General features: G+C 43.4%; 2 protein-coding genes across 2 annotated transcripts in view; both read left to right on the forward strand.

Annotated features, from left to right (window-relative positions):
* The window catches only part of col6a3 (collagen, type VI, alpha 3), a 60226-nt gene that overhangs the window by 21087 nt on the left and 16388 nt on the right, over positions 1–22751 (forward strand). Inside the window, exons 14-37 of the mRNA XM_042730432.1 lie at positions 3986–4171; positions 7642–8238; positions 8717–9307; positions 9584–10183; positions 10408–11007; positions 11163–11759; positions 12238–12723; positions 13480–14085; positions 16334–16957; positions 17129–17734; positions 17856–18470; positions 18574–18908; positions 19029–19107; positions 19297–19442; positions 19557–19649; positions 19732–19785; positions 20322–20393; positions 20485–20511; positions 20629–20673; positions 20769–20822; positions 20918–20980; positions 21104–21169; positions 21587–21640; positions 21983–22018. Coding sequence (XP_042586366.1) covers positions 3986–4171; positions 7642–8238; positions 8717–9307; positions 9584–10183; positions 10408–11007; positions 11163–11759; positions 12238–12723; positions 13480–14085; positions 16334–16957; positions 17129–17734; positions 17856–18470; positions 18574–18908; positions 19029–19107; positions 19297–19442; positions 19557–19649; positions 19732–19785; positions 20322–20393; positions 20485–20511; positions 20629–20673; positions 20769–20822; positions 20918–20980; positions 21104–21169; positions 21587–21640; positions 21983–22018 — 7232 coding nt within the window. The remainder of the gene's footprint in view (positions 1–3985; positions 4172–7641; positions 8239–8716; positions 9308–9583; positions 10184–10407; positions 11008–11162; positions 11760–12237; positions 12724–13479; positions 14086–16333; positions 16958–17128; positions 17735–17855; positions 18471–18573; positions 18909–19028; positions 19108–19296; positions 19443–19556; positions 19650–19731; positions 19786–20321; positions 20394–20484; positions 20512–20628; positions 20674–20768; positions 20823–20917; positions 20981–21103; positions 21170–21586; positions 21641–21982; positions 22019–22751) is intronic.
* LOC122138489 (collagen alpha-3(VI) chain-like) lies at positions 4554–6004 on the forward strand. The gene has a single exon (XM_042731252.1). The coding sequence runs from the start codon at positions 5145–5147 to the stop codon at positions 5835–5837; it is 693 nt and encodes a 230-aa protein (XP_042587186.1). The 5' UTR covers positions 4554–5144; the 3' UTR covers positions 5838–6004.

Here is a 22751-nt window from a genome sequence, read left to right on the forward strand (position 1 = left end):
GAGAGTCGTTTCCCGTTTGCAGTTGCCAGCTAGCGCACGCATGCAGCTACAGTAAATATCAGATGCCAAGTGCTCACGTCACTGTGTGTTCCATTTCATTACCCGTAGCTGAGAGAAAGAGGGATGTAGTGTTCCTGCTGGATGGTTCAGATGGCACTAGGAGCTCTTTCCCTGCGATGCGTGACTTTGTTGAGAGGATGGTGGAGAGACTCAATGTGTCTGAGAACAGAGACCGTGTGTCCGTGGTCCAGTACAGCAGAGATCCAGAGGCCCATTTCTATCTTAACACATACTCAGGAAAGGAGGACATACTTGACACGGTCAGGGGTCTGAGGCACAAAGAAGGCAGACCCCTCAACACGGGGGCAGCTCTGCAGTACGTAAGGGACAATGTATTCACTGCCTCCTCTGGAAGCAGAAGTGTAGAAGGTGTGCCCCAGTTACTGATTCTGCTGAGTGGTGGAAGGTCATCTGATAATGTTGACACGCCGGCCTCATCCCTGAAGGAGCTGGGAGTGCTTATCTTTGGGATAGGGTCAAGGAGCTCAGACAGCAGGGAACTCCAGAGGATCTCCCATGAGCCTAGTTATGCACTCTCAGTAAGTGACTTTGCTGACATTCCCAGTGTCCAACAGCAGATTTTCAGCAACATTGACACAGTATTTGTAGAGGGCACGTCTACCACTCCCACGACGATAGGTAAGGAAAAAAAATAAACATGCTTCCTCTACTTCCTCTCAGCTTTTATGTTTGTAGTGAGGTGTGCTTTACTCTACCTGTAGTTCTAATGAGTTGCAGAAGGAAAAGTATTTCTTCCTGAGTAGTAAAATTTTGCGGGAGTTGAGATGATATTGAAAAACACAGAAAGCAAGATTAATAGCAAAGCATCTACTGTGTAATGCAATATGGCTTTTTTTCTTTTTCTTTTTTTTTTCCTTACAATGTCCCCCATCTGTCCCATAACTCTTATTCCTTAGTTGAGGGACGTAGGCAGAGGAGAGATGTTGTCTTCCTGCTGGATGGATCGGATGGCACTAGGAATGGTTTCCCAGCAATGAAAGAGTTTGTGCAAAGAATGGTGGAGCGATTGGACATAGCTGAGAACAGAGATCGCGTTTCTGTGGTCCAATACAGCAGAGACCCGGAGGTCCATTTCTATCTTAACACATACATGACAAAGGAAGACATTCTCGACGGTGTCAGAGGTCTGAAGCATAAAGGAGGCAGACCCCTCTACACAGGGGCAGGTCTCCAGTACGTCAGAGACAATGTCTTTACTGCCTCCTCTGGCAGCAGGCGACTGGAGGGTGTGCCGCAGATATTGGTTTTTCTTAGTGGGGGAAGGTCATCCGACAGTGTTGATGCAGCAGCCTCCTCTCTGAAAGAGCTTGGCGTTTTGACCTATGGAATAGGATCGAGGGGCTCTGATAGCAGAGAATTGCAGAGAATTTCATTCGACCCCAGTTATGTTCTGACCGTGTCCGACTTCAGTGAGCTTCCAAAAGTCCAAGAGCAGCTTCTGGCCTCTGTCCAGGCTGTTCCAATTCCCATCACTCCAACTTCACCACCTGTCACCGGTATGTGCATGGCAGAACTTTACAGTAACGCTGTGTCTCGTCTTTCTACTTAATGTCCCTCCTTTTTCCTCTTCCTGGGATTTTTTTTCCCCTTTTTTTGTGAGCAGTGGGAATGTTAGCCAGAGCTTAGACTGTTAATGAGGTGGTTAACTGTTATGACATTCTGAAGGTTAATGAACGCTATTGATATTTCTTGGCGTTAATGATGCTGTTTTTTCCCCCTCCTAGCTGTTTACACCACACCCAGAAAGGATGTAGTGTTCTTCTGGACGGTTCAGACGGCAATAGGAATTCTTTCCCAGCCATGCGTGACTTTGTGCAAAGAGTAGTGGAGCAATTCAACATAGAGGCCAAAAGAGACCGTGTTTCTGTGGTGCAGTACAGTAGAGACGCTGAGGTCCATTTCTATCTGAACAGCTACACAAAGGGACGTTCTTGACCGTGTCAGAGGCCTGAGACACAAAGGAGGCAGACCCCTCAACACGGGGGCAGCTCTCCAGTACGTAAGGGACAATGTATTCACTGCCTCCTCTGGAAGCAGAAGTGTAGAAGGTGTGCCCCAGTTACTGATTCTGCTGAGTGGGGGAAGGTCATCTGATAATGTTGACACGCCGGCCTCATCCCTGAAGGAGCTGGGAGTGCTTATCTTTGGGATAGGGTCAAGGAGCTCAGACAGCAGGGAACTCCAGAGGATCTCCCATGAGCCTAGTTATGCACTCTCAGTAAGTGACTTTGCTGACCTTCCCAGTGTCCAACAGCAGATTTTCAGCAACATTGACACAGTATTTGTAGAGGGCACGTCTACCACTCCCACGACGATAGCAATGCCACTCCCCACGGAAGTAGACGTAAATAAACATGCTTCCTCTACTTCCTCTCAGCTTTTATGTTTGTAGTGAGGTGTGCTTTACTCTACCTGTAGTTCTAATGAGTTGCAGAAGGAAAAGTATTTCTTCCTGAGTAGTAAAATTTTGCGGGAGTTTTGAGATGATAGTGAAAAACACAGAAAAGCAGATTAATAGCAAAGCATCTACTGTGTAATGCAATATGGCTTTTTTTCTTTTTCTTTTTTTTTTTCCTTACAATGTCCCCCATCTGTCCCATAACTCTTATTTCTTAGTTGAGGGACGTAGGCAGAGGAGAGATGTTGTCTTCCTGCTGGATGGATCGGATGGCACTAGGAATGGTTTCCCAGCAATGAAAGAGTTTGTGCAAAGAATGGTGGAGCGATTGGACATAGCTGAGAACAGAGATCGCTTTCCGTGGTCCAATACAGCAGAGACCCGGAGGTCCATTTCTATCTTAACACATACATGACAAAGGAAGACATTCTCGACGGTGTCAGAGGTCTGAAGCATAAAGGAGGCAGACCCCTCTACACAGGGGCAGGTCTCCAGTACGTCAGAGACAATGTCTTTACTGCCTCCTCTGGCAGCAGGCGACTGGAGGGTGTGCCGCAGATATTGGTTTTTCTTAGTGGGGGAAGGTCATCCGACAGTGTTGATGCAGCAGCCTCCTCTCTGAAAGAGCGTGGCGTTTTGACCTATGGAATAGGATCGAGGGGCTCTGATAGCAGAGAATTGCAGAGAATTTCATTCGACCCCAGTTATGTTCTGACCGTGTCCGACTTCAGTGAGCTTCCAAAAGTCCAAGAGCAGCTTCTGGCCTCTGTCCAGGCTGTTCCAATCATCACTCCAACTTCACCACCTGTCACCGGTATGTGCATGGCAGAACTTTACAGTACGCTGTGTCTCGTCTTTCTACTTAATGTCCCTCCTTTTTCCTCTTCCTTTTTTTTTACCCTTTTTTTGTGAGCAGTGGGAATGTTAGCCAGAGCTTAGACTGTTAATGAGGTGGTTAACTGTTATGACATTCTGAAGGTTAATGAACGCTATTGATATTCTTGGCGTTAATGATGCTGTTTTTTCCCCCTCCTAGCTGTTTTACACCACACCCAGAAAGGATGTAGTGTTTCTTCTGGACGGTTCAGACGGCAATAGGAATTCTTTCCCAGCCATGCGTGACTTTGTGCAAAGAGTAGTGGAGCAATTCAACATAGAGGCCAACAGATACCGTGTTTCTGTGGTGCAGTACAGTAGAGACGCTGAGGTCCATTTCTATCTGAACAGCTACACGACAAAGGAAGACGTTCTTGACCGTGTCAGAGGCCTGAGACACAAAGGAGGCAGACCCCTCAACACGGGGGCAGCTCTCCAGTACGTCAGCGACAATGTCTTTACTGCCTCTTCCGGCAGCAGGCGGCTGGAGGGGGTGCCGCAGATACTGATCCTGCTTAGCGGGGGAAGGTCATTTGACAGTGTCGATACAGCAGCCTCCTCTCTGAAAGAGCTTGGCTTTTGACTGGATGAAAGGAAGGTCATTTGAACAGTGTCGATATCAGCAGCTTGGCGTTTTGACCTATGGAATAGGATCGAGGGGCTCTGATAGCAGAGAACTGCAGAGAATTTCATACGCCCCCAGTTATGCTCTGTCCGTGTCCGACTTCAGTGAGCTCCCAAATGTCCAAGAGCAGCTGCTGGCCTCTGTCCAGGATGTTGCAATGCCCGTCACTCCAACTTCCCCGACTCTGACCGGTATGTGCATGGCAGAACTACACAAGAGTTAGCTGACAGGCTGTGCCTTGTTGATTACTCGCAGCTTAGGTAGTCAAAGAGCTAGTGAACTAACGTGACGCTCTGAAGATGTTTTGAAATGTCCTGGTGTTAATGACGCTGTTTTCTTTTCCTAGCTGATGACGCCATACCCAGAAAGGACGTACGTAGTGTTCCTGCTGGACGCATCAGATGGCACTAGAAATACTTTCCCAGCGATGCGTGACTTTGTGCAAAGATTAGTGGCGCAATTCAACATAGAGCAAACCGTGTTTTCCCGTGTTTCAGTTCAACGGTCAAGCGATAACATAGATACACCTGCCTCCGCCTTGAAACAGGGCGGGATCTTGGTTTTTGGGTCGGCACCAGAAATTCCAGCAGAGAGGTGCAGAGAATTGCCAATGATCCTACCTATGCACAGTCCATCAATGAATTCTCTGACCTTCCCAGTGTCCAACAGCAGTTTATCAGCTCCCTCAACAACGTGCTTGGTCAAGTCAAGCCGATGACAACTACTGTCCCGGGTAAGCCAGATTCCCGAACGCCTCTAGAAAACAGCACACTGAACCCTTCGTTGCAAAACGTGAAGTAGACCCTGAACAGTTTAAGTTAGCATTGCATGTGAGCAGAGCCGTGGGAAATTAGACTAACAAGCCAAGTTCTTGAACTGTAGGGACTGTTACATTTTAAAGTGTTTGTTTATTCACTCTTTGGTTTGCTTTAGGCAAAGTTTTTGTCTTTTGACCAGTACAACCTTTAAATTTAGACCTTGCTTCAGGGCTTCATACTCATTAAATTTAGGCAGTTTTACTCTGAACAAAACGAGGTGTTATTATAGCAGACGGGACTAACATTTGGCCATTGGGTTGGTCGTAAAATAACTTAAAGGGTGGGAGAGTCGTTTCCCGTTTGCAGTTGCCAGCTAGCGCACGCATGCACCTACAGTAAATATCAGATGCCAAGTGCTCACGTCACTGTGTGTTCCATTTCATTACCCGTAGCTGAGAGAAAGAGGGATGTAGTGTTCCTGCTGGATGGTTCAGATGGCACTAGGAGCTCTTTCCCTGCGATGCGTGACTTTGTTGAGAGGATGGTGGAGAGACTCAATGTGTCTGAGAACAGAGACCGTGTGTCCGTGGTCCAGTACAGCAGAGATCCAGAGGCCCATTTCTATCTTAACACATACTCAGGAAAGGAGGACATACTTGACACGGTCAGGGGTCTGAGGCACAAAGGAGGCAGACCCCTCAACACGGTGGCAGCTCTGCAGTACGTAAGGGACAATGTATTCACTGCCTCCTCTGGAAGCAGAAGTGTAGAAGGTGTGCCCCAGTTACTGATTCTGCTGAGTGGTGGAAGGTCATCTGATAATGTTGACACGCCGGCCTCATCCCTGAAGGAGCTGGGAGTGCTTATCTTTGGGATAGGGTCAAGGAGCTCAGACAGCAGGGAACTCCAGAGGATCTCCCATGAGCCTAGTTATGCACTCTCAGTAAGTGACTTTGCTGACCTTCCCAGTGTCCAACAGCAGATTTTCAGCAACATTGACACAGTATTTGTAGAGGGCACGTCTACCACTCCCACGACGATAGGTAAGAAAAAAAATAAACATGCTTCCTCTACTTCCTCTCAGCTTTTATGTTTGTAGTGAGGTGTGCTTTACTCTACCTGTAGTTCTAATGAGTTGCAGAAGGAAAAGTATTTCTTCCTGAGTAGTAAAATTTTGCGGGAGTTGAGATGATATTGAAAAACACAGAAAGCAAGATTAATAGCAAAGCATCTACTGTGTAATGCAATATGGCTTTTTTTCTTTTTTTTTTTTTTTTTTTTTTTTCCTTAAATGTCCCCCATCTGTCCCATAACTCTTATTCCTTAGTTGAGGGACGTAGGCAGAGGAGAGATGTTGTCTTCCTGCTGGATGGATCGGATGGCACTAGGAATGGTTTCCCAGCAATGAAAGAGTTTGTGCAAAGAATGGTGGAGCGATTGGACATAGCTGAGAACAGAGATCGCGTTTCTGTGGTGCAATACAGCAGAGACCCGGAGGTCCATTTCTATCTTAACACATACATGACAAAGGAAGACATTCTCGACGGTGTCAGAGGTCTGAAGCATAAAGGAGGCAGACCCCTCTACACAGGGGCAGGTCTCCAGTACGTCAGAGACAATGTCTTTACTGCCTCCTCTGGCAGCAGGCGACTGGAGGGTGTGCCACAGATATTGGTTTTTCTTAGTGGGGGAAGGTCATCCGACAGTGTTGATGCAGCAGCCTCCTCTCTGAAAGAGCTTGGCGTTTTGACCTATGGAATAGGATCGAGGGGCTCTGATAGCAGAGAATTGCAGAGAATTTCATTCGACCCCAGTTATGTTCTGACCGTGTCCGACTTCAGTGAGCTTCCAAAAGTCCAAGAGCAGCTTCTGGCCTCTGTCCAGGCTGTTCCATCCCATCACTCCAACTTCACCACCTGTCACCGGTATGTGCATGACAGAACTTTACAGTACGCTGTGTCTCGTCTTTCTACTTAATGTCCCTCCTTTTTCCTCTTCCTTTTTTTTTTTACCCTTTTTTTGTGAGCAGTGGGAATGTTAGCCAGAGCTTAGACTGTTAATGAGGTGGTTAACTGTTATGACATTCTGAAGGTTAATGAACGCTATTGATATTTCTTGGCGTTAATGATGCTGTTTTTTCCCCCTCCTAGCTGTTTACACCACACCCAGAAAGGATGTAGTGTTTCTTCTGGACGGTTCAGACGGCAATAGGAATTCTTTCCCAGCCATGCGTGACTTTGTGCAAAGAGTAGTGGAGCAATTCAACATAGAGGCCAACAGAGACCGTGTTTCTGTGGTGCAGTACAGTAGAGACGCTGAGGTCCATTTCTATCTGAACAGCTACACGACAAAGGAAGACGTTCTTGACCGTGTCAGAGGCCTGAGACACAAAGGAGGCAGACCCCTCAACACGGGGGCAGCTCTCCAGTACGTCAGAGACAATGTCTTTACTGCCTCTTCCGGCAGCAGGCGGCTGGAGGGGGTGCCGCAGATACTGATCCTGCTTAGCGGGGGAAGGTCATTTGACAGTGTCGATACAGCAGCCTCCTCTCTGAAAGAGCTTGGCGTTTTGACCTATGGAATAGGATCGAGGGGCTCTGATAGCAGAGAACTGCAGAGAATTTCATACGCCCCCAGTTATGCTCTGTCCGTGTCCGACTTCAGTGAGCTCCCATGTCCAAGAGCAGCTGCTGGCCTCTGTCCAGGATGTTGCAATGCCCGTCACTCCAACTTCCCCGACTCTGACCGGTATGTGCATGGCAGGACTACACAAGAATTAGCTGACAGGCTGTGCCTTGTTGATTACTCGCAGCTTAGGAAGTCAAAGAGCTAGTGAACTAACGTGACGCTCTGGAGATGTTTTGAAATGTCCTGGTGTTAATGACGCTGTTTTCTTTTCCTAGCTGATGACGCCATACCCAGAAAGGACGTAGTGTTCCTGCTGGACGCATCAGATGGCACTAGAAATACTTTCCCAGCGATGCGTGACTTTGTGCAAAGATTAGTGGAGCAATTCAACATAGATGCAAACAGAGACCGTGTTTCCGTGGTGCAGTACAGTAGAGACGCAGAGGTCAATTTCTATCTGAATACCTACACAACAAAGGGGGAGATCTTGAACTCTGTCAGAGGTCTGAGGCATAGAGGTGGGAGACCCCTCAACACTGGGGCAGCTCTCCAGTACGTGAGGGACAATGTCTTCACTGCCTCTGCGGGGAGTAGAAAGCAAGTGGGTGTCCCTCAGATTCTCATCCTCCTCAGTGGAGGACGGTCAAGCGATAACATAGATACACCTGCCTCCGCCTTGAAACAGGGCGGGATCTTGGTTTTTGGCGTCGGCACCAGAAATTCCAGCAGAGAGGTGCAGAGAATTGCCAATGATCCTACCTATGCACAGTCCATCAATGAATTCTCTGACCTTCCCAGTGTCCAACAGCAGTTTATCAGCTCCCTCAACAACGTGCTTGGTCAAGTCAAGCCGATGACAACTACTGTCCCGGGTAAGCCAGATTCCCGAACGCCTCTAGAAAACAGCACACTGAACCCTTCGTTGCAAAACGTGAAGTAGACCCTGAACAGTTTAAGTTAGCATTGCATGTGAGCAGAGCCGTGGGAAATTAGACTAACAAGCCAAGTTCTTGAACTGTAGGGACTGTTACATTTTAAAGTGGTTTGTTTATTCACTCGTTGGTTTGCTTTAGGCAAAGTTTTTGTCTTTTGACCAGTACAACCTTTAAATTTAGACCTTACTTCAGGGCTTCATACTCATTAAATTTAGGCAGTTTTACTCTGAACAAAACGAGGTGTTATTATAGCAGACGGGACTAACATTTGGCCATTGGGTTGGTCGTAAAATAACTTAAAGGGTGGGAGAGTCGTTTCCCGTTTGCAGTTGCCAGCTAGCGCACGCATGCACCTACAGTAAATATCAGATGCCAAGTGCTCACGTCACTGTGTGTTCCATTTCATTACCCGTAGCTGAGAGAAAGAGGGATGTAGTGTTCCTGCTGGATGGTTCAGATGGCACTAGGAGCTCTTTCCCTGCGATGCGTGACTTTGTTGAGAGGATGGTGGAGAGACTCAATGTGTCTGAGAACAGAGACCGTATGTCCGTGGTCCAGTACAGCAGAGATCCAGAGGCCCATTTCTATCTTAACACATACTCAGGAAAGGAGGACATACTTGACACGGTCAGGGGTCTGAGGCACAAAGGAGGCAGACCCCTCAACACGGGGGCAGCTCTGCAGTACGTAAGGGACAATGTATTCACTGCCTCCTCTGGAAGCAGAAGTGTAGAAGGTGTGCCCCAGTTACTGATTCTGCTGAGTGGTGGAAGGTCATCTGATAATGTTGACACGCCGGCCTCATCCCTGAAGGAGCTGGGAGTGCTTATCTTTGGGATAGGGTCAAGGAGCTCAGACAGCAGGGAACTCCAGAGGATCCCCCATGAGCCTAGTTATGCACTCTCAGTAAGTGACTTTGCTGACCTTCCCAGTGTCCAACAGCAGATTTTCAGCAACATTGACACAGTATTTGTAGAGGGCACGTCTACCACTCCCACGACGATAGGTAAGGAAAAAAAATAAACATGCTTCCTCTACTTCCTCTCAGCTTTTATGTTTGTAGTGAGGTGTGCTTTACTCTACCTGTAGTTCTAATGAGTTGCAGAAGGAAAAGTATTTCTTCCTGAGTAGTAAAATTTTGCGGGAGTTGAGATGATATTGAAAAACACAGAAAGCAAGATTAATAGCAAAGCATCTACTGTGTAATGCAATATGGCTTTTTTTCTTTTTCTTTTTTTTTTCTTAAATGTCCCCCATCTGTCCCATAACTCTTATTTCTTAGTTGAGGGACGTAGGCAGAGGAGAGATGTTGTCTTCCTGCTGGATGGATCGGATGGCACTAGGAATGGTTTCCCAGCAATGAAAGAGTTTGTGCAAAGAATGGTGGAGCGATTGGACATAGCTGAGAACAGAGATCGCGTTTCTGTGGTCCAATACAGCAGAGACCCGGAGGTCCATTTCTATCTTAACACATACATGACAAAGGAAGACATTCTCGACGGTGTCAGAGGTCTGAAGCATAAAGGAGGCAGACCCCTCTACACAGGGGCAGGTCTCCAGTACGTCAGAGACAATGTCTTTACTGCCTCCTCTGGCAGCAGGCGACTGGAGGGTGTGCCGCAGATATTGGTTTTTCTTAGTGGGGGAAGGTCATCCGACAGTGTTGATGCAGCAGCCTCCTCTCTGAAAGAGCTTGGCGTTTTGACCTATGGAATAGGATCGAGGGGCTCTGATAGCAGAGAATTGCAGAGAATTTCATTCGACCCCAGTTATGTTCTGACCGTGTCCGACTTCAGTGAGCTTCCAAAAGTCCAAGAGCAGCTTCTGGCCTCTGTCCAGGCTGTTCCAATTCCCATCACTCCAACTTCACCACCTGTCACCGGTATGTGCATGGCAGAACTTTACAGTACGCTGTGTCTCGTCTTTCTACTTAATGTCCCTCCTTTTTCCTCTTCCTTTTTTTTTTACCCTTTTTTTGTGAGCAGTGGGAATGTTAGCCAGAGCTTAGACTGTTAATGAGGTGGTTAACTGTTATGACATTCTGAAGGTTAATGAACACTATTGATATTTCTTGGCGTTAATGATGCTGTTTTTTCCCCCTCCTAGCTGTTTACACCACACCCAGAAAGGATGTAGTGTTTCTTCTGGACGGTTCAGACGGCAATAGGAATTCTTTCCCAGCCATGCGTGACTTTGTGCAAAGAGTAGTGGAGCAATTCAACATAGAGGCCAACAGAGACCGTGTTTCTGTGGTGCAGTACAGTAGAGACGCTGAGGTCCATTTCTATCTGAACAGCTACACGACAAAGGAAGACGTTCTTGACCGTGTCAGAGGCCTGAGACACAAAGGAGGCAGACCCCTCAACACGGGGGCAGCTCTCCAGTACGTCAGAGACAATGTCTTTACTGCCTCTTCCGGCAGCAGGCGGCTGGAGGGGGTGCCGCAGATACTGATCCTGCTTAGCGGGGGAAGGTCATTTGACAGTGTCGATACAGCAGCCTCCTCTCTGAAAGAGCTTGGCGTTTTGACCTATGGAATAGGATCGAGGGGCTCTGATAGCAGAGAACTGCAGAGAATTTCATACGCCCCCAGTTATGCTCTGTCCGTGTCCGACTTCAGTGAGCTCCCAAATGTCCAAGAGCAGCTGCTGGCCTCTGTCCAGGATGTTGCAATGCCCGTCACTCCAACTTCCCCGACTCTGACCGGTATGTGCATGGCAGAACTACACAAGAGTAAGCTGACAGGCTGTGCCTTGTTGATTACTCGCAGCTTAGGTAGTCAAAGAGCTAGTGAACTAACGTGACGCTCTGGAGATGTTTTGAAATGTCCTGGTGTTAATGACGCTGTTTTCTTTTCCTAGCTGATGACGCCATACCCAGAAAGGACGTAGTGTTCCTGCTGGACGCATCAGATGGCACTAGAAATACTTTCCCAGCGATGCGTGACTTTGTGCAAAGATTAGTGGAGCAATTCAACATAGATGCAAACAGAGACCGTGTTTCCGTGGTGCAGTACAGTAGAGACGCAGAGGTCAATTTCTATCTGAATACCTACACAACAAAGGGGGAGATCTTGAACTCTGTCAGAGGTCTGAGGCATAGAGGTGGGAGACCCCTCAACACTGGGGCAGCTCTCCAGTACGTGAGGGACAATGTCTTCACTGCCTCTGCGGGGAGTAGAAAGCAAGTGGGTGTCCCTCAGATTCTCATCCTCCTCAGTGGAGGACGGTCAAGCGATAACATAGATACACCTGCCTCCGCCTTGAAACAGGGCGGGATCTTGGTTTTTGGCGTCGGCACCAGAAATTCCAGCAGAGAGGTGCAGAGAATTGCCAATGATCCTACCTATGCACAGTCCATCAATGAATTCTCTGACCTTCCCAGTGTCCAACAGCAGTTTATCAGCTCCCTCAACAACGTGCTTGGTCAAGTCAAGCCGATGACAACTACTGTCCCGGGTAAGCCAGATTCCCGAACGCCTCTAGAAAACAGCACACTGAACCCTTCGTTGCAAAACGTGAAGTAGACCCTGAACAGTTTAAGTTAGCATTGCATGTGAGCAGAGCCGTGGGAAATTAGACTAACAAAGCCAAGTTCTTGAACTGTAGGGACTGTTACATTTTAAAGTGTTTGTTTATTCACTCTTTGGTTTGCTTTAGGCAAAGTTTTTGTCTTTTGACCAGTACAACCTTTAAATTTAGACCTTACTTCAGGGCTTCATACTCATTAAATTAAGGCAGTTTTACTCTGACCAAAACGAGGTGTTATTATAGCAAACGGGACTAACATTTGGCCATTGGGTTGGTCGTAAAATAACTTAAAGGGTGGGAGAGTCGTTTCCCGTTTGCAGTTGCCAGCTAGCGCACGCATGCACCTACAGTAAATATCAGATGCCAAGTGCTCACGTCACTGTGTGTTCCATTTCATTACCCGTAGCTGAGAGAAAGAGGGATGTAGTGTTCCTGCTGGATGGTTCAGATGGCACTAGGAGCTCTTTCCCTGCGATGCGTGACTTTGTTGAGAGGATGGTGGAGAGACTCAATGTGTCTGAGAACAGAGACCGTGTGTCCGTGGTCCAGTACAGCAGAGATCCAGAGGCCCATTTCTATCTTAACACATACTCAGGAAAGGAGGACATACTTGACACGGTCAGGGGTCTGAGGCACAAAGGAGGCAGACCCCTCAACACGGGGGCAGCTCTGCAGTACGTAAGGGACAATGTATTCACTGCCTCCTCTGGAAGCAGAAGTGTAGAAGGTGTGCCCCAGTTACTGATTCTGCTGAGTGGTGGAAGGTCATCTGATAATGTTGACACGCCGGCCTCATCCCTGAAGGAGCTGGGAGTGCTTATCTTTGGGATAGGGTCAAGGAGCTCAGACAGCAGGGAACTCCAGAGGATCTCCCGCCTTTCACTCTCATTGAGTACTTTGCTAGTTATGCACTCTCAGTAAGTGACTTTCTCTTTTTGCTGACAAAAATTTATAGTCTTTCCCTAGTGTCCAACACCCTGGACCACAAAACCAGTCATGAGGGGTATATGTATAGAACAATATTAAGCTGAGATACAACTATTTGTTGTAAAAAAAAAATCAAATATTGAGAAAATCACCTTTAAAGCTGTCTAAATGAAGTCCTTTGCAATGCATATTACTAATCAAAAAATTACGTTTTGATATATTCACAGTAGAAAATTTACAAACTATCTTCACGGAACATGATCTTCACTTAATATCCTAATGATTTATGGCATAAAAGAAAAATCGATAATCTTGACCCATACAATGTATTGTTGGCTACTGCTACAAATATACCCATGTTACTTATGACTAGTTTTGTGTTCCAGGGTCACATATATAAAATATATGTTACTATGGTTGCTTTCCAAGGTTACAATGTATCATGGTTGCAGTGTTTCAAATTCAGTTGAAAATGACACCTTGAACATCTAGCAATTCCAGGTGGAAACAAAATACAGAATGATGATACAAAACTTGCCGATACAATGTCTTACCATTAGGTAGTGGAATCAAGTGAAAATTATGTTCACAGATCGGGAACAAAGGGTTGTACAGTTTATGTAATTATATTCATGTTGTTGTTGGGTGTGTATACAGACTGGCCCTCATCTAGTCAGCAACATTTGATATTAAACCAGATCTCTTTTTATTTTTGTTTTAGTTGAGTCCCAAGGACCTAAGAAGGACATCATCTTTGTGATTGATGGCTCTGAAGGTGTTGGCAGAGAGTTCCCAATTATCCAGGAGTTCGTGCGCAGAGTTGTGGAGAACCTCAATGTTGGCGAGAACAAGATCCGAGTAGGCGTGGTGCAGTATGGAGATTCCCCGTATGCAGACATATACCTCAACTCACACAGGACCAAAGAAGGTGTCCTAAATGGCATTAAGGAACTCCGACAACGAGGGGGGAGACAACGTAACCTTGGTCGGGCCATTGACTATGTTAATCATGAAGTTCTAGTTTCTGGACATGGTGGAAGGAAACAGGAGGGAGTTCCACAATTTGTTGTGGTGATTTCAGGAGGAAAAGCAACAGACAATATAAGACCATCTGCAACTGCACTGAAACAGTCAGGAGTCGTCCCTTTTAGCATAGGAACAAGAGACGTGGACACTCAGGAATTGCAGGTGACATCCTATGTCCCCAGATTTGCCTACACAGTTGATGACTTGCCTGGACTATATACAATTCAGGACACACTCATTACCTCCCTGACAGAGCTATCTAGTGAGGAGTTAGCGAAATTGCGCCCTGTATACCCTCCAGGTAACTGCAATCATTTCATAATTTGGTTTCTTTTTGATGTGGTAATGCTGCTGAAAAGGCCAGCATAGACCAAAATGAATTTCCATTCCCAACTTATTATTTATATATATATATATATATATATATATATATATATATATATATATATATATATATATATGATCCAGTTGGTGGTTAAACTTAATTCTCTTTTCAATTTTAAGTTTGTGAAATTGGTTATCCAGTATGGTCTATCAGTTATTGCTGGTTGACCTAGGAAGTCTGGCAGTTGTTAACTTAGTTAAGATGCTTGCTAAAAACACTAACATTCTATGCTGGAAACAGCATCTAAAACAAAAAAACAATAACAACATATATTTTTATATTCACAACAGACACAACAAAAAAAACACCACACCAAGGTTTGAAAGTGTTCATGACACATTTTATTATATTTCTTAAAAGTCTGTTCATAGTCACTCGCACCACAGTCATAATTTAGTAATGCATGACCATTTCCACCCTGTCTCTAACCATATGATTAAAATGCTCAGTTTTGCTGCTGCCTTTTATTTAAAACTTCAACTTTCACTATGATTGGCTAACAATTTTGCATAGGAAAAAATTGTCTGTATTCTTGTTGCTCTCAGAAGTTGCATAAAGCCTGCTAATCAGATTAGAAATTACTAGATCAAGAAAGTGCTTTCCACTGTTGTGTGCAATATGCAGTATAGGTAGCTACACGGATCTCAGGCTGCCTGGCAGATATCTCATCATGGATGAAAGAACATAACCTACAGCTCAACCTGGCAAAGACTGAGCTTCTTGTCTTCCCTGCCACTCCAACTCTACAGCAGGATTTCACCATCCAGCTAGGTTCTTCTAAAATTACCTCATCAACTTTGGTCAGAAATCTTGGTGTAATCTTTGATGACCAGCTGACCTTCAAAAACCACATTGAGACAAAGACTGCTCAATCTTGCAGGTTTGCATTGCACAACATCAGAGAGATCAGGCCCTTTCTAACAGAGCATGCTGCACAAGTTCTTGTCCAGGCCCTTGTCTTTTCTAGGCTGGACTACTACAATGCTCTTCTGGCTGGACTTCCATCAAGCACAATCAAACCTTTACAAATGATACAGAGTGCAGCGGCATGACTGATCTTCAACAAGTCCAAAGGAACCCATGTTACACCTCTCTTTATTTCCTTGCACTGGCTACCGGTTGAGGCTCGCATCAAGTTCAAGACATTGATGCTTGCATATAGAACAGCCACAGGATCAGCACCTGCCTACTTACATTCACTATTACGAATCTACATCCCCTCCAGAAGTCTGAGATCCGCTAGTGAGTGACGCCTTGTGGTACCATCACAGAGAAGCTCAAAATCACTTTCCAGAACATTCTCGTCCACCATTCCTAGCTGGTGGAATGATCTTTCCACCACTATCCGGAATGCTGAAAACTTATCTCTTTTGATGCTACTTCATCCTAAATTAAAAAAAAGAAAAACTTTGTCTTTGTATTTATTCATTCCCTTTCTAGCTTGTACCTATTTGAACAACTGCCTGAAACTTGGTGTTATGAGCACTTCCTGTGTCTGTTTGCCTCTTTAAGAAGAATCGTTTTATGTATTCCCCAAGTGTAAGTTGCTTTGGATAAAAGCATCAGCAAAATGACTAAATGTAAATGCAATGGACTGTGGCTAAAACGATAACATTAAGTATGGTCAGCTTCTCCATTAGCTTTTGTTTTTAAGGCATTCTCGACACAGCAGCAAAACAAAGCACTCATGGTGGGACACACTGAAACAGCCAGACCTGCTGCAATGGTCAAAAGGCTCACATCAATTATAATAGCACAAACAGTTAAAGTTCTTAACACTGTGTCCTTAACAGAGTACTCATGACAAGATTCACTAAAATAGTTGGACAAAGATCTAACTCATATTTACATTTAAATTTACAACATAGGATATTAATAGAACAAGTGCTTACATCATCTCATTAAGTGTAAAGCAGCTCAGAGCAGCAAAACATCTTCAGTTGTTCAGTAAAATCCTTTTTTAAACTAATTGAATACTGTATGCCTGACATTTCATAGAACTAAGAATTGAAGAATTGAGAATTAGGTATAAAATTTGCACCAGTGTTTGTAAATCCTGTGGCCAGACTGTCAGGTACATTTTTGTATTAATTAAGATTAATTTATCATTGTTATGTATTTATTTTTTTATGTACAATTTTCATCTCTTTATTTCAAAACATAGAGACTGTAATTCCAGTACCAGAACCAGTACCTCGTGGAGATAAAAGGGATGTTGTTTTCCTTATTGATGGCACAACAAGGATGCGGAGTGAGTTCCCTGCCATAAGAGACATGGTTCAGCGAGTAGTGGAGAAGTTAAATGTGGGTCTCGATAATGTGAGAGTCTCGGTTGTGCAGTACAGTGATGATCCCAAACTGGAGTTTCTTCTCAATGAGCACTCCACCAAGGAGGAAGTTCGCCAGGCAATACGAAGAATGAGAAGCAAAGGTGGCAATCAGCTTAACACTGGCCAAGCTCTGGAATACGTTTCAAGGAATATTTATCAAAGATCAGCCGGAAGCCGTGTAGAAGAGGGTGTGCCCCAGTTTCTCATCTTGGTAACAGGAGGAAAGTCAAATGATGATGTGTCTGGCCCTGCTAACCAACTGAAGTCAAGCCGCATTGCTCCCTTAGCAGTTGGAGCTCATAATGCTGATGAAGAGGAGCTTAAATTAATTTCCTTTAGTCCAGAACTAGCATACACCATTAGAGACTTCCAGCAACTTCCAAGAGTGGAGCAAGAGCTTTTAACCAAAGTCAGGACCATGACCAGTGATGAAATTTCGGCCCCCCCTACGCCTAGAGGTATACCACTTTTTCTGCTTGTATTAAAACCATTATTTCAAGTTAATCCACATTAGCAGAGCGTTTGATGTCAAATTTAGTCATGTCATGTTTACTTTTACACACGTGCATAGCTTTAATAGATTATGCAGAAATTTATTAGTAAATGTATTCATTTTTGTTTCTTATCAGTCCCACTCAGTCTTGGAAGAAAGGACATCATCTTCCTCATTGATGGCTCTGATAGTGTTGGACAAATCGGTGTTGCTCACATTCGTGACTTTATCTTGAAAGTGGTTGGTCAGCTTGATGTTCGACCTGACCAAGTCCGTGTGGCTCTTGTGCAGTATGGTGAAAGGCCTAAAACTGAATTCTCTTTGAACTCTCATGACGACAAGCGATCTGTCATCTCTGCAATTAAGAGATTGCGTCATATGGGTGGACGCGGTGCTGATCTAGCTGAGGCGATAAAGTATGTCATTCGTAATGAGCTCCAGGCATCTGCTGGGGTCCGTCTAGAAGAGGCTTCCCAGCATTTAGTTGTGCTAACTGGTGGAAGATCAACCTCCGATGTATCTACTTATGGCCCAATTCTCAAAAGCTCTCACGTCAATTGTATAGGAATTGGTGCAGAAAATGCAGACCCAAGACAGCTGGCACAGATTACTACCACTGCTGATGACGTCCTGCAGGTGCCTGCTTTCCCAAATCTTTCGAACATACAGAACACGTTTATAACCAGACTTAATAGAACAATTAAAAAGGAGATTCCCACTCCCACTCCCACTGATGAGCCAGGTAGGTAGAGCTTTAATGTTATTGTTATGTTAGACATTTACATGATGGGTATATAATAATAGACCATAAATATTTGTTTGTTCATTTATTTAGCCTATTTTATTTTCTCTGATTCCCCCAGGTCCTGTGCTTCCACAGGCCAAGGCTGCTGACATTGTGTTTTTGGTTGATGGCTCAATTAATCTTGGCAGGGACAATTTTAAAGTGGTCATGGAATTCATTCTTAATTTAATTGACCTTTTCTTCACTGAGAGAGACAATCTTCAGATTGGTCTAGCACATTATGCTACAGATGTGACTAATGTATTCTACCTCAATACTTTCAAAAATAAGGATGACATTATTAATGCCATAGCTCGAGCCGAGTACAAGGGAGGTCGGGAAATTAAAACAGGCAATGCCATTCGCTATGTTCAGGAAACACAATTTGTCAAAGAAAGAGGCAGTCGGAAGGATGCAGGAATTCCACAGATCCTGATGGTAGTCACTGGTGGACGGTCAAGGGATGACAGCAAATCAGCGGCACTAGCTCTCAAAGCCAGTGGTGTGCGCATCTATGCTGTTGGGGTGGGTGATATTGAGGATGAGCTCAATAATTTGGGCAGTGAAGCTACTACAGTGGCCCGAGCCAGCACCTTCCAAGAGCTCTCTGAACTGAATGAGCAGATTTTGGAAACACTGGATGATGAGGTGAAAGGAATAGGACTGTGCACTGGAGAAAAGGTTGCCACAAGAGGTTTGGTTTTTAAGGTTTTTTTATAAAGTGAAAGTGAATTTTAAGTGTTCTAAACAGAGGTTTACTCTCAATTTGTATTAATTCATAATTATGTTTCTGGCAGAATGCAAGTTGGATGTTCTTGTGGGGTTTGATGTGGCTGCACAGAACATCTTTGCTGCTCAGAAAACATTAGAGACGAAGGTGGCTACTATTCTCCAACGCATTACCCAGATGCAGGCCATCAGCTGCACTTCAGGCCAGGTTCCCTCAATACAAGTGGGCATGCTAGCAATGGACTCTGCATCTGAACCTGTTCAACTAGACTTCACCAAGAGATACACAGAGCTTATTGAGCCCTTCAAGGCCCTCCGAAACCGTGGACCTTTTGTTCTAAATGGTGCCACAATCAAAGCTTATGCTGATAGATTCAAGAGTCAGCCTTCAGACAGAGTCAAGGTACATCCTTTTCATTCAGGGCAAATTTTAACCTCAAAATGTAACCATATTGTATGTACTGAATATCTCTGTATATTTATAAACAATTATGAAATTAATTGCTGTTTTACACCCATAAAGGTGGTGATCCACTTAACTGATGGATTAGATGCCCAGTATAACATCCTGAAAGAGCGAGTTGAACTGATGCGTTCAGTTGGTAAGAATAATCGTGATTATAGATATGAAAATGTCTGATGAATCTCATTACCTCACACTCAAATATCGATAGGTTGTCTGTTCAGTTTCTTTATTTCTCTACTCACCAATACTTATGTTTGTTGTTGATGATGATTTAGACATCTTACAATATGTTACCACAAACATTTAATTTTTTTTTCTTTTCTTGGTGTCAGTAGTTTCATTCTTGTTGGCCTTGAGAGAGTGTCACGATTTGAGGATGCAGTTCTCTTGGAATTTGGCCGTGGCTTTAGGTACACACGACCTCTGCGTGTCAACCTCATGGACTTGGATTATGAACTTCTGGAAGAACTGGTGAGAACTGTCCTAATTGCTCAGTCAAATAAGCTCACTAAGGGATGGGCTACTACAATGACAAAGACAGTTGAATATGTTTGTCTAATATAATTTTGGTTGTCTCTTTTTAAGGATAACATTGTTGAGCGGGAATGCTGTTCTGTTCCATGCAAGTGTAATGGCCAGAGAGGGGACAGAGGAGGTGTTGGTGTTCCTGGACCAAAGGTCAAATTCATTCTTCAAAAAACAACATATTATACTACAAATATATATATATTTGCTCATGTCAACATTTAATTGCCTATAGGGTCAACCTGGTGGTCAAGGCTTGAGAGGACATCCTGGTGATGAAGGTGGTCCGGTAAGAATGTATTAATTATCGACTATGAATATATATAAAGATTTAAAAGGCATACTTTTTTACTCACATTTGTCTGGGATTCATCATCTACCTTCTCAATAGTTTGTAATTGCCTACTTTCTCACTACACATAAAGTTACATTGATTTTCCAGCATGCACTATTAAATGGACAGAACCTATACATACCTTTGCACATACATATACATACCTTTACCAGTGTTGCGGTAACGTGTTACGGAATACATACATATTCATAATGATACATAATCAAACGTGTTAGTTTATGAATTTAAACCACAACACTGGAGTTTCTTTTCTATTTATTTTAATGTTTTTGCTCACAAATACAGTTAAATTCTCTCCCTCTCCCATGTCAATCATCAATATAAGAATTTATCATGAACAACCTGAAACTTTGCTGTTGTCATTAAATCAGTGTGTATCTTTTAGTTAGATAGCAACATTTTGACAAAATGCAATATTTGTGTATGTGGCATGTTGTTTCTCATGACTGCGATAATCCATATTTTCTCAGGGAGAGAGAGGTCCACCTGGTGTAAATGGAACTCAAGGATTCCAAGGATGTCCAGGTCAAAGAGGTGTTAAAGTAAGTTGAACTTAATTTCACTTAAGGCGGCATATTATGGTTAAAATATATTACGTGACTAATCCAACGTATTTGTTTTACTTTTATTTAGGGATCTCGAGGATACAATGGTGAAAAGGTAAGAACTCCTTGTATATAACACATTTGTAATCATGTCCTATTAAATAATAATATATTAGCATGATTAACATTAACATAAGAATATGTTTAATTGATAGAATTTGTTTTGTTTTAGGGTGAAATTGGAGAGATTGGTTTAGATGGTATCAATGGAGAGGAGGTCAGCTATTTTTGATTTTGTTATTAGTGATCTATTATACAATAGTTTGTACAAATCTTTGTGTATGGCAGTTAAAATCAGTTGTTGTCTTTCAGGGAACAAGTGGCATTGCTGGCCCTCCAGGAGACAGAGGAAACCCTGGCGAAAGGGTAAGTAATGTAGAATATAGTGGTGGGTAGGGTCATGAGGAATATATTGAAAATAAATAAAAACGGTTTATCTGATCTTTTTGGTGTGTTTCTAGGGACCTAAAGGGGCCAAAGGCCAGGCAGGAGATGTTGGTCAGACTGGAATCCGTGGTGATCCCGTATGTATTTTATGCATAGTCAGATATGTCTGCTCTCTTATTTACTCAAGGGTTTGACTTAATTTAGATTAAGTATATCTATATATATAAGTAAGGTTGATGTTGTTGTTGCTGTTGTTTTAGGGAATTCCAGGAAGAGACAACAACCAGGAGGGACAAAAAGGTGATCCAGGCGATGCTGGCCCGCCGGTATGGTCCATTATTTTTCTTTTTTTTTTTTTTACATAGTTCATACTGTCATTCTGGTCTTCCATTTTTTTTTTTTTTTTTTGTCTGGTCAGGACTGTAGCACATATTCACGCATCAATATTGTAAAGTACCAAGCTTCATATGAAGCTTCTTTTTTAGGTCTGCACTATAATCTCATAAAAAAATAATAGAAGTTGTTTTATTAATTATTTTTCATTTGATTAAACCATTATTTTTCATAACATGTAATTTTAGTCTCTGGTCATAGTCAAACTTTAAGACTTGGCCAAGCTTTACATATAGTAGTAATTGCTGCACATTTTGTTAGTGTGTCCTATTAAATGTGTGTTTTTGTCTATGTGAATAAAATCCACAAGTGTAATGCATTTTTGAAGTTCACTGAATTGTTTTCTTTAGGGAGAGCCAGGAGTGGACGGAAATAAAGGAGGACCTGGTGAAACAGGCAGACGGGTATGCTTCCTCAACCAATGAGAACGTCTTTTCTAACTTACCCAGGAATTCTGAATAGGCTAAGATCCTTTCAATCAGTTCATAAATAATCTCTTAAAAACCCAAAACAGCTCAGTCAAATGTTTAGAATCTAAAGAGTTAAAAGAAAACTGCTATGAGATAAGAATATATTTCTATATTATCTTTGACAGCTATTCAGATTAATACTTTTATTAGTAGAATTTTTTTGCCATGTTGTCTATGGCAATACATTATTTGAAATGTTATATGTAAGATCCATGAAATGTTGAATGACAGATGTTCTTTTCATAATCTTATCCACCACCTTCTCTTTTGAAAAAGGGCCCTGATGGTAGAAGGGGGCCTCCTGGTCAAGCGGTGAGTACACATATGTGACCCTGGACCACAAAACCAGTCTGAAGTCGCTGTGGTATATTTGTAGCAATAGCCAACAATACATTGTACGGGTCAAAATTATTGATCTTTCTTTTATGCCTAAAATCATTAGGGTATTAAATAAAGATCATGTTCCATGAAGATATGTTGTGCATTTCCTACTGTAAATATATTAAAACTTAATTTTTGATTAGTAATATGCATTGCTAAGAACTTTAAAGGCGATTTTCTTAATATTTTGATTTTTTTGCACCCTCAGATTCTATGGAATTACATTTGCTTCTATAAAAATGAACGAAACTTTATAAAACTGAACATAACTTTTTCAGAAACTATCAAAAATATGCCATTACAAAAGAAGAAAAACACAATGAAAATGAAAAAAATGAACTCAGTCGCACAAATTTAACAGGCTCTTCAAATATGTTAATTCTTTGTTAATCTTTTTCAAAGATTCGTTTTCGGTAATCGTGGATTCTGAATGCATTGCCACAGATTTCGCTTACGTTTCGCAGTTTTTCATTTGGTGTTTTGACCTATGGTTTTGACACAAACCTCTCGTGGGGGCGGGCTTAACAGTGATCTACTCTGATTGGATAGTGAGCATTTGATTGACATGTGCTCTCTGACCGGGAAGTACAGACGCCACTCAGTGGCGTGCATATTGGAAAGCTCTCGCGGTGATTTGTATTACTAAATATGTAAATAATATTTG

Source organism: Cyprinus carpio, chromosome B9 (assembly GCF_018340385.1).
Source record: "Cyprinus carpio isolate SPL01 chromosome B9, ASM1834038v1, whole genome shotgun sequence".
Taxonomy (NCBI): Eukaryota; Metazoa; Chordata; class Actinopteri; order Cypriniformes; family Cyprinidae; genus Cyprinus; species Cyprinus carpio.